At 41.8% G+C, this 12,250-nt stretch overlaps 1 protein-coding gene across 1 annotated transcript in view; it reads right to left on the bottom strand.

Annotated features, from left to right (window-relative positions):
* The window catches only part of FNTB (farnesyltransferase, CAAX box, beta), a 67,065-nt gene that overhangs the window by 15,310 nt on the left and 39,505 nt on the right, over positions 1-12,250 (bottom strand). The window contains exons 7-8 of the mRNA XM_003987734.6: positions 7,889-7,975; positions 1,726-1,855 (exon numbers count right to left, since the gene is read on the bottom strand). Of these exons, the coding sequence (XP_003987783.2) occupies positions 1,726-1,855; positions 7,889-7,975 (217 nt within the window). The remainder of the gene's footprint in view (positions 1-1,725; positions 1,856-7,888; positions 7,976-12,250) is intronic.

The following is a 12,250-nucleotide window of genomic DNA, read 5'->3' as shown; positions in this document are numbered from 1 at the left end:
ATTCTTCATTTTCACTTACACCACAGACTAAGGTGTTCTTTTTTAATATTTTTTTAAATTTATTTATTTATTTATTTATTTATTTATTTATTTACTTACTTACTTACTTACTTTTGAGAGAGAGAGAGAGACACACACACACAGCACAAGTAGGGGAGGGTCAGAGGAAGACACAGAATCCAAAGCAGGCTTCAGGCTCTGAGCTGTCAGCACACAGAGCCTGATGCGGGGCTCGAATCCATGAGCAGTGAGATCATGACCTGAGCCAAAGTCAGATGCTCAACTGACTGAGCCACCCAGGTGCCCCAAAGGTTTTTGGTTTTTGTTTTTTTGCCCAGACTAAGAGTTTTTAAGCTGGACTACATAATTTTTTCCAGTGTCTAAGCCCATGGGTTTACTCTGTTTCCTTCGGCCATATGAATTCATAAAATCCTTCAGATATGGGTCCTAGTTCTCTCAAAGCAAAAGGGGACGGAGTGGTTTGGGTAAGAAGGACACTGGCATTTATTGAGCACCTACTATATATTATCTCCTTTAACCTTCAGAGTCCAGAGTTCTAACCCCTCCTTTAACCTTCAAAGAACTGTTACCTCTACCTTACAGAGGACAAAGGAAATTGAAGTTAAAACGGACAAATTTCCTAAGGTCGCGTGGAAGTGGGAGAGACAAGGCTCAAATCTAGAGTGTTGCCATTGTAACCGAGCCTTCTGCTGGTTATATTCCTTATTTCTTCCCAGGAAATGGGGCTTTTCAATTTCATGCCTTATTGGTAATCAGACTCTTAAATGTCTAGCTGGCCATTTCAGCATGAACCTTTAAGGAAAGTGTGCTATAGGAGGCATCCTGCAGATGAGGACAAAATACTACTGGTCATATATCTGTAGAGTCTAACAGAAACTTTCTTGGAAGCTCATGATGGGTCTCATGACAGTTCCTATGATGAGCAGCTGACATCTGAGCTTGGGGAGAGGAGATGAATGTCCACTGCAGCTGGTTTGCTTTGAGGTCATGGTTGGGAGTAAATGCTTCCCAAAAGACGTCTCGGTGGCACTGCATGCATGTATGTTTGTACACTAGGCCTCTGATGATAATTTAAGAATAATCTAGTGAATCAGAATGCAGTCAGCTTTCCTTCTCGATATCTATCAGGAGCTTAGAGTCCAGACATAAATGCCTAAGGCTACCTGCTCGATGCAACCACTGTGCTCTGCCCAGCTCATTTGAATGTAGTTACTAAATGTTCACATATTGCAGCCGGTAATAACAGCTTGGCTTCAAAAGGCCTGAGAGCACTTCTCATGACTTTTTCTCTTAGCAGATTCCTTCTAAGATACATGATGACCTCCAAATTTAAGAGACTGAAGCTACAGTCTCGGAAGCAGGAGGCAGGTACTCTGCCTCATTGCAGATGTTTGAGGGACTCAGGAAGACTGTGGAGCTGGCCTAATATACTATAGAAAGTTCAGAGCAGGAAAGATGGAAAGGCAGGAAGAAAGGAGCCAAGACCCAGGCAGACGCCCACTCCTCCCACTTTCTCCGACCAGTGCTGAGCGCCCCAGCAATTACGTTGAAAAGCTTCATTACGGGTCATTCAGTTCGTGGGCTCAGAGCAGGAACTCTGTTGGTCCTTCCCACAGCCAAACAGTCCCAAAGCACTGTGAGTCTGACCAGTCACATCACCAGGAGCCTGGGGCCTGAAAAGAAGAGGAGTCAACAGACACTTACCAATAGGCTCTTCAAGTTCAAGGAGCGTTCCTTTTTGAGGATGACCAGTGCGGCCAGGCCGCAGAAAGTGTAGCCGCCGTGCGCTTCCATCCCTGGAACCCCACCAATTCCACCTTCCCAATTCTGACACCTGGGAGGAGATGGAGAAGAGCAGATTGAGTGGTAGGTGTCAACCCATGAGTGGCCGGGTAGAGTGGGTGGGCACAAGTGCAGAACCACCCAGGTTGGCAAAGAATGAGTTTGTTCAGATAATGACGTGAACCATCACAACTATGAATGGAAAGATGCCAGCTAATTAACTTTTGGAAATGCCTTTTCCTCCAAAAAAAAAAAAGGGGGGGGGACTCAGAGAAACAGTCTACTTATTCACAGTACCTCAAATCTTTTAGGAAAAAAGTAATAAAATCATATATACAGTATGACAACCACAGGTTAGAATAAAAATGAAAAATAATTGCTATTTAGGGCAGGTCTATTGCTGGTATTTTTTCTCTTTATTCTTCTGTATTTTCAAAAGCTTGCTATAATAAACATATAAAACTTTATTGCTATCGAAGTAAACTTATTTTTTAAATCATAACCTCCTATATATTCAAATTACTCATTTACTATTATAACAATTATTATTTTGGGGGTTAGACTATATATTAATAGTGTATTCTCTAGTCATAAAAACACGCCTCATCTTGCGACCAGCAATATAGGGTCATTTCTAGGAATTCATCCTAGGAAATAAGTTAAAATGTGTTCAAAGATAAGATTATAATATAACAGTGAAATATTAGAAACAACTCAGGAACTCAACAGTAAGGGACTGGTTATATAAATTATGGCCTATCTGTACTATAGAAAACTACACATTTAAAATGATGCTATGGGGGTGCCTGGGTGGCTTGGTTGGTTAAGCGTCCTACTTTGGCTCAGGTCATGATCTCACGGTTCATGGGTTCGAGCCCTGCATCAGGCTCTGTGCTGACAGTTCAGAGCCTGGAGCCTGCTTCGATTCTGTCTCCCTCTCTCTCTCTCTCTCTCTGCCCCTCCCACGCTCGCACTCTGTCTCTGTCTCAAAAATAAATAAAAAAAACACTAAAGTAAAATAAAATGAAATAAAATAATGCTACGAAGGATATTTAAAGATGTTCCAAATCAAAAAAAGTTACAAAATGGTAAGGTACTGTATAATTTTCCCGGAATTCTAGAAAGACATACACCAAAAGAGTGGTTGATGGTGGATTACAAGTGGCTTAGATTTTCTTCTTTCTGCTCATCTTTAAGAAATATGCTTTTCTGTGTAATAAAGACATTTTTTCTTAGTATATATTCATATGACAGTGTAGGACTTTACTTCTGATGACCTCCGAATATGTACACACTCTACAGGCGTGTCTGCCTCACAATCCCAACCGCGGTATAGGTGCACAGGTGGATGGGCACATGATCCGAGAGCCGGCAGAACCTCCGGATGGCAGAGAAAACAAGCAATGATACCGCGTGTCTTTCAGGCACCTCTCCCTGGAGGCCTTGCATCTTGGGAACTCACAGGCCTTTTTCAGAGCAGTCCGCAGGCCCAGGGACATCACAGAGCAGGGCGCCAAGTCAAAAACTGGCTACCACCCCCTGTACAGATTCTTTAGCACCTCCACCCCGTGACCCTGCTGCTGCTTAAGTGGCGAGTTTTCCTTCCAACACATTTGGCTATGTGGAGCAGAGGAAGAGTCAAGTTTGAAAAGTCTGATGGGCACCTCTTAACATTTTCCTTTTTCTTAACTTTTCTGAACTTACCTTTAAAAAATTTTTTTGAATAAAAAAACCAAACAGATAGTGTTAACAAGTAAATAATGAAAAGTAAATCTCCTGCCCAAGCTGGCTTCCTAGTCCCTCTCACCAGCAGTGACCACTGTCAGTTTGTCTCCTCCTCTCTCTCTCTCTCCACACACACACGCACACATGCACACACGCATACACGCACGATTTACGTTCCGCTTTCCCTCCCTTTTATACGTGGGAGCAATTTTAATAATTGTAAATTAGTAATTTTAGTAAAATTCTTTGGGAATGTCTTCTAGCTAACCCTAACAGACTGAGCACAAGCCCAATAAAATGAAAAGAATTTAAAAAGGGATAAACCCACAAGGGTAAAGAGCATAGGAGAAGATATGAATACAGACAGGAAATAACAAAATTTCGAAAGCCAGAAAAGGGGAAAGATAAGAACTAACGGACTTAACATATTAGAGAAACCTAAACCAGCCCGGGGATAGGAGGCAACAGAAAGCAAGACGACATGCTCCAGTGCAAGGCCCAGGAACTAGAGGCACCACGATGCCTCAAGAAGTGGGATGAGTTGGAAACAAGTTAATTGGTTGCAAATGTATATAGGAATCAATGAGACCTCTGGGTATGCAGCAGAGGACAGGAAGTTTCAGGAGTTTAATCAAGAGGATCTGAACTCCAGGATGTCCAGCACAGCAGAGCAGGAAGGAGGCACCACACTGAGCAGGGGATTAAGTGAGAATCTATAATCTGAGCACAAACACCCCCTACCCCTTTTCCTCCTACTAGTTTACAAAGCTGGCTGCCAACCTCATACCCCAACCAGAAATCTGGAAGATCCTTTTCAAGGGAAGCTGATAAGCCCAAGAGAAAAACCCAATGGGGTGAAAGGCTGAACCTAGCCTACTCTGGCACATGTAGCTCCCCATCAGCTTTTTAGCCCTTGGCTTCCAAATATGAATATGAGACATTTCAACAAAGTCTCTAATATGGAAGAGAGAGACCAAAACAGATGAGCAAAAATACGTTGGAGAAATAACGTAGGGAACAGAAGGAAACTTTTTAAAATTGTATCTTTAGATAAAATATTATATGAAATAAAAACACTTTAAGAATAAAATGTGCCTGAAACAAGAACAGGAAAGTATGTAAAAAAGAAGTATTTCTTTTATAAACGAGGATAAAATAAGCTCTGGAAATTTTAAAATAGAATGGCAGAAATAAAAACTCAACAGAAGGATTAGAAAATAAAAGGTAAGGGACTCTCCCAGAAAGTACAGTAAGAAAGATTAAGGGTTAAAAAATAGGCAAAAAATTGTGAAAAATTAGAAGACTAATCCTACTGCTAGGAGGTTATAAAATGAGCAAACACTGAAAATAGAGGGAAAGAAATTATCAAAGAAATCATATTGTATAATAAAGATTCTGGAACTAAAGTATTTGCAATTCCAGATTGAAGATACATACTGAGTACCCAAAAAATGAAGAAAAAAAAAAATCCGTATCATGGTTCATCAGCCTGAAGTTTCCAAACTTCAAGAATACAGATTCCAACAACTTCTAGGGAGGGGGATAAGGTGGGAAAGAGAAAAAGAGAAACAAAACAAAAACATACAACGGATTGGGAACACAATGGCACTGGGAGGCAGTAAAGCACAGTGGCTACCATAACAGATTTTGGTCACCTAAATTTCTTGTAATTCAGCTTAATATCAAATTCAATATCCCGCCATTTGACATTTAAGGAAACCATGACATGGAGAAGTGAAATAATTTGTCCAAGGCACAAAGCTAGTAAATCACGAGGCTGGGATTCAAACCCAGAGTTTTCTCCTCCTGCAAATAACAGCTACATGCTCTGGACACAATACACAGAAACAATTCCTGAGGGCTCAGCAGACTGGCAAAAGGCAGGCAGATTCTGGTGGGGGTTTAAAAGTTGGAGCAGACAACAGCAGGCAGGCAGTCTCTTCCCTCCCCTCCCCTCCCCTCCCCTCCCCTATTTTTTTCTTCCCAGTTTGCCCTGAGGATGGCTGTAGGCCCCAGTGGTGGCAGCAGCAGGTCAGAGGGGTCAGTGGAAGGCAGCCGAAACGAATGGAAAGCCCACCATTTTTCTGATAAGAAGAACCAGGCTGAAAGAAACTAAGGAGGAGTACCAGAAAGAGCCAGAGAAGGAAAACTCCTAATTCCATGTTTAAACTTCAGTGAAGTTTCTACATGACTCCCAATCACACAGGTGCTGGGCAAAATGAGGGCAGCTTCTGACCCAAGAACTGATCAAAGAGCTGAACCACAGCCCAGTGCAGGTGTGACAATTCACAGTTTGCATCTAACCAAGTTGATTGCCTGCTTAAACAAAAACAACACTCTTTAGAGCAATCTAACAGAATCCAGTCTCTATAATGTAACATCATAATGTCCAAAACACAACCCTAAAATTACTTGACATATGCATAATCAGGGAAATGGGACATGCCAACTCCAAGATACCCAGATGCTGAAATTACCACACAAGAATTTTAAAGCGGATGTTATAACTATATATTTACCTCAGGGAAGTAGGAAAAAATATATATATACTTATAAAGAATAAAAAGACGCGAAATCTTAACTGAGAAACAGAAAGCATAAAAAAGAAACAAATCCAGGCAGGTTAGCTCAAAAGCCTATACTCTCAATCTCTAAACTACCTTACCAATCTCTACTACCTTACTAGTGAGTATTACATATCAGGTCTTCAGCAGATGTTGGTTATTAGTATTATCAGCCTTTTTAACAATGACACTGGAAGCCAGAAGATAATGGAGCAACGCTAAAAAATTCTGAAGGATGTCAATTTATACAGTTTCCAATTTAGAAATCTCTCACCAAATAAACTATCAATCAAGTGTGAGAGTAGAATAAATAATCTTAATCTTAAAATAATGCATAATCTTAAAAATTCATCTCCCAAGTGCTCTCTTTTGGAATCTACTAGAGTATGTGCTTCATTAAAATGAGTAAGTAAGCCAAGAAAAAAGAGGACAGGGGCTTCAACAAAGGAGAGAAGTGAAGTGAATTTCATGCTGAAAGGAAGCTTCTGGATGCCTGCTGTGCAGCAAGCTGAGAGCAATCTGTCCAGACTGAAGCAGGAGAGCAGGGGGCTCCAGGAAGGATAACTCAGAACACACACACACACACACACACACACACACACACACACACACACACACAGAACTGATACATCACCGAAAGTGTTTGTATTGAAAGTAACTTTATAGCTCTGGCAGAAAATCTGGGAATAAGTCCATGATCTATACATTTAAAAAAAAAGAGGTAATGATTAATTCTAGGAAAATAAAAATTATGTAAGACAGTAAATCTGATAATTTACCATCTGATTTACCTGCAAACTATATTTTCACAGTAATAGGTACTACTTTGATAAGAATAAACGTGTAAAAAGCAAAATAATACAGCCTGGATATCAAGTACATAGGTATCTACTATACATTTTCTTTACTTGCTTTTAAATTATAAAATATTTGAAGCATCTAGGAAAGTCTAGCAAATATATAGAACATCCATGCATCTAACACCTAGCTTTAACTTAGCCATATGTGCTTCAAGTCTTTCTTTTATTTTAAAGAAATAAACCATTACAGATACAGCTGAAGTCTCCTGCGGAGATGTGTAAACTTCTCTTGATTTCATGTCCTCTGCTCTCCCCCCAGAAGTAACCGCCATCCTGAATTTGGTGTTTATTCTTCCCAGGCATGTTTTTATATTACCACATGTGATTCTTTCCATAAACAATACAGAATTATTGTGCATGTTTTCAAATTTTAAATAAATGTGCTAATCCGCATGTTTTAACATCCTTTATTTTAACTCAGTGTTATTTTGGGGATTTATCCACATTGATGCATGTAGCTCTGGTTTGTTCATTTTAACCAATTTATACTGCCATGTGACCCTACCACACTTTACTTCTCCATCTCGTGCTTATGAACATTTAACCAGTTCCTGGGTTTCTGCTATTACAACCACGTCATATGTTTGTGTCTTTCACGCATATGTGTGAGTTTCTGTAGAAGTGGGATTGCTGGGGCATCAGCAAGGGCATCTTATTACCAAAATCCTCCCCAAACTGGTTAAATCCACTCAGATGCCCACAAATACTGCTCGCCCAAGGTTTTGAGCCTTGCCAATCCATACAATTACACAACACTGAAGAAAGTTCGGAAAAAAGGAAACTTTTACTGTATGTTTGAAATGCACAATCCTACAACCCTAATCCATCTCCTGTCATTTTATATTCCCTTCCATTCCTTTTTCCACTTTCTTTACTTTTTCAGAATCTTGATCACCTGCTTTCTAAGAGGCCAGGACAGACCCCAGCATCTCTCACCTCGCTATCCATTCGGCGGTGCCCTCAAAGAGATCTGGGGTGATGATGTTGGTCAGAGAAGCCACGGAAGCAGCACAGTATGCACTTCTGTTAGGATGGAAACACACGGGGAAAACGTGAGGCTTTAAGAAAGGGATGAAATAAGGTTCACGGAGCTTCTCAGGCGGGTTGCCCTCTGCTTGGTAAACTGTAACCACCTCCTGTCCTCACTCTTGGCACACGGTCAGTCCTCCTGGGTCTCCAACTGAGAGGTGTGACATTCTATTTGGATAGGGCTGCTCACAGCGTGGCTTCAGTGAAAGAACATGACATTCTAGTCTCCCTACCTCCACATGGTCAAATCTACATCAGAGGAAATAGTAGCCAAAGTGAATTTAGCTCTTTCAAAGACCTCCAATGGTTCCCAAACTTCCACGGTGTCATTCAAGTATTTCTGATACGCTCATTTATTGAGATGTCAGTCATGTTTTGGATCCAGGATTTCTGTTTATAGCGTGGACACATTAAAGGTTAACTATATATTTTTTCTGCAACAGACACTCCAAAGCAGGGCACCAAACCCTAATGGCCAGAAACAGATGAGTCCACTCAGATACTTTCCTTAGGCCTTTAAAGGGAGAGAAGCGCTTTGATTTCAAGCAGTACAGACACCAGTACAGACACACACACACATTTTTAAATGAAAAAGAAAGAGGGGCGCCTGGGTGGCTCCGTCGGTTAAGCGTCCAACTTCGGCTCAGGTCATGATCTCACGGTTCGTGAGTTCGAGCCCCGCATCAGGCTCTGTGCTGACAGCTCGGAGCCTGGAGCTGTTTCAGATTCTGTGTCTCCCTCTCTCTCTCTGCCCCTCCCCTGCTCACGGTCTGTCTCTCTCTGTCTCTCAATAATAAATAAATGTACATTATGTTTAATAAATAAACATAAATAAATAAATAAATAAATTAAAAAGAAAAAGAAAGAGAACATCTTTTTTTTTTTTTTTTTTAATGTTATCCTACTTGATTTGGAATAATTCTTGCCACTCTGCCCTGCCAGCCCTAATTCTTCCCAGGACACATCTTATTTCAGCTTCTCCCTCTACTATCGAATATAGCTACAAACTGTCTTTTCCTCCCTTCTATGCCCTTTTCCAATGTCCAGCATCTCAGCTCCATTTTACACTGAAGACAACTGTTTGTTTTAATTCTGCATACAGATCCTGTTTCTAAGGGCTCCTAAGGAATGCAAAAGGAAGGAAAGAGAAGGGTCTAATGTCCGTTATTGTTCAGTATGGACACGCTCCTAAGCTGAACTTACAGAGGTATTCCAAAAAGAAATCTCTGCAGAAGCTGCAAGCACTATTGTGCGACTAACATCTTTATCAGCCCGCTCATGCTGGCCACAGCACAGCAGAGGCTGAGTTACCCCGGCAGGCCTCAGAAGCACACCAGAGTCCCCCATGCCAAACGTTCTCATCTGCCATAAGCTAACTTCAGAGGCCTGAGCTAATTTCTTTCAGCATTTCAGCCTCCCAGAGGGGTTTCACAGCATTTGCTCCTGACCCCTAATGGACCCTCTGAGGTAGGGAGGTGGCCAACAAAGTAGTTTGCTTCTCACAAAGGGAAGAACTGAGATGTGAAGCCAGCAGCCACAAGTCCCCCACTGAAAAGGGGAGGGAACAAACACACCTTTTTCATGCAGTTTCTTCCTCTCTCCACCCATCTGCTCATCACATCTCTCAAATTTGTCCACTCCTCTCCATATGCTCTGCTGTCCCCCAAATCCAAGTCACCATTACCTGGGTCAATCTCCTGCCTGGTCTTTCTCCATCCAGCCCTGAAACTGGAGGACTTTTACTAAAACACCACAATCTCTTCACTGCAACTGGAGAAGTTGTCATAAAATACAAACCAGATCAAGTCACTCCCTACTTAAACCTAGTCCGTGGCTTTCCACTGCTCTTAAAATAAACTCCCTAGCTCTTAAGGAGATCCCAGGACCCCTCAGTCTGGTCCCAGCCTGTTCTTCCAGACTCACTTCTACTGCCCCCCATGCCCTCTGCACTTCAGCAACACTAAACTGCTTTCTCGAACACACTCTTGAACACACTCCCTGTCACCTCAACTTCTGCAAATGCTGGGTCCCTGTCTCCCTACTATCCTCAAAGAATGTTCCAAGTTATAAAACCTGGATTAGGAGGGGAGTAATAAATAATTACTCCTTTCTTAAGAACCGGGAAAAAATCGTACTTGCTAGGAGTTCACTACAATCTGATTATCGGCAGCCCTCCAGTGCCATAAACACTTGAATAAGCTCATCCCAGACACTTATTAGGAGCTGTGACAGACAGGAAAGATCAAGAGACTCCTCTGTCTAAGCCAGGATAAGACATGCTAGCCTCCAGATGCCCATCACTGCTACTTCTCTCCAAGTCAAACCCACTCAACAAGCACTCTGGAGTCCTGGCTGACACTTTTAGGCAAAGGACAATTAAATAACAAGCAAGAAATGATGGGAATTGGGGTACTAGAAACCAAGCAAAGCACGGAAGCGTTCACATCTCTGAGTCTATGCAAGTGGAGAGCATGGCTGGAACAGAGCATATTACTGGAAGAGCGTAGGTACAGGGTTCCTTGGTGGCACAGATCGATTCTAGTGGAGAAGTTTCCGAGCATTTGTCTAGCAGATATAAATAAGAACACAGAGAAAACTGGAGCTAGAACAATGAAATTAAAAAATAATTGTATCTGAAAAGGTATGTGATATAATGCCAAAGCAATCTTGCTTTTGCCTAATAATTTCAGAAATTTTAAAAAAGCTAAATTTCGAGACTGTGCACACACACTCAGTTGTACCATCTGTAGAACAGAAATGAAAATGTAGTGTCTTTTGGTTGCGGGGGTGAGACAACTTTTAGCTTTTTCCTTAAGAAGAGTCAATTCAAGGGGTGCCTGGGTGGCTCAGTTGGCTGAGCATCTGACTTTGGCTCAGGTCATGATCTCACGGTTCATGGGTTCGAGACCTGTGTCAGGCTCTGTGCTGACAGCTGGGAGCCTGGGGCCTGCTTCCAAGTCTGTGTCTCCTCTCTCTCTCTGCCCCTTCCCTGCTCACACTGTCTCTCTCTCTCTCTCTCTCTCTCTCTCAAAAATAAAATAAACATTAAAAAATTTTTAAAAAAGAGTCAACTGAATACTGTTTTTCTTCATTAGTTATATTGGCTTTGTTGGCATTTTCAGGGTTTAAAAACACAAGACAACAGGTCCCAAAGGGAGTCACTTATGCTGAACTCCACATCTTAATCAGTTTCAGCTCTCCAGAAATGAAATCTTAAACCAGCCAATCAGGAATCACCTGATGAGCACTACTTAGGTCACTGGCCTGACAGAACCCTGCTGTCTCCTAAAGGAAAGTAACCTTGCAATGACTGACCCACTTTTTTTGCTAGTATAACTTCCTTTTCGCACTCCTTTCTGCCTATAAAAATCTCTCGTTTTGTATAGGTCCGCAGAGTACATTTCTATCTGCTAGATTACATGCTGCCTGATTAGAACAGATTTTGCTCAAACTCTTACATTTAAAAAAATATGCTTCAGTTTGTTTTTACAACAGATACTGGGATATTATGATATAATAAGAAACATACACAGTAAAACCTTGGATTGCGAGCAACTTCTTCTGCGAGTGTTCCGCAAGACGAGCAAACGTGTAATAAATTTTAACTTGATAAACGAGGGATGTCTTGCAATACAAGTAGTACGTGACGCCAGATGTCACAGGTTCACAACTGAGCCAATGGTTCTTGAAATTCACTTTGATATACAAATGCTTTGGATTACAAGCATGTTTCTGGAATGAATTATGCTCTCAAAGCAAGGTTTTACTATACTGGTTTTCTCCCAGATTCCTGGAACAAAGCTCCTAAAACCCTTGGAATTTCCTGAGTGACAGGGGTGATAAGAGAGTCTTTAGTTATTCATAATAACTGCATCTGGGTGGCTCAGTTGGCTGAGCATCTGACTTTGGCTCAGGTCATAACCTCACGGTTCGTGGGTTCGAGCCCCGCGTCGGGCTCTGTGCCTGGTCAAGCACACCTGAGTTATGCTAATGAGGTGATTCCTGGAAGATGGACTGCCTGCCAAAGGAACTGACCACATCATCAGAGGGTTGGAACTTTCAGCATCATCGCCCCCCTGACGAGAGGGGCTGCAGATTGAGTTAATCACCAATGGCCAATGATTTCATCAATCATGTCTACACAATGAAACTCCCATAAAAACCGTAAATGCAGGTATTTGGGGAAGCTTCCAGGTTGGTGAATGCATCCATGTACCTGCCAGGAGGGTGGCATACCCCAACCTCACGGGTACAGAAGTTCCTGCGCTT

This window comes from Felis catus, chromosome B3 (genome assembly GCF_018350175.1).
Source record: "Felis catus isolate Fca126 chromosome B3, F.catus_Fca126_mat1.0, whole genome shotgun sequence".
Taxonomy (NCBI): domain Eukaryota; kingdom Metazoa; phylum Chordata; class Mammalia; order Carnivora; family Felidae; genus Felis; species Felis catus.
Note: the sequence above shows the minus strand (reverse complement) of the source record. Positions and strands in the feature narration are given on the sequence as shown.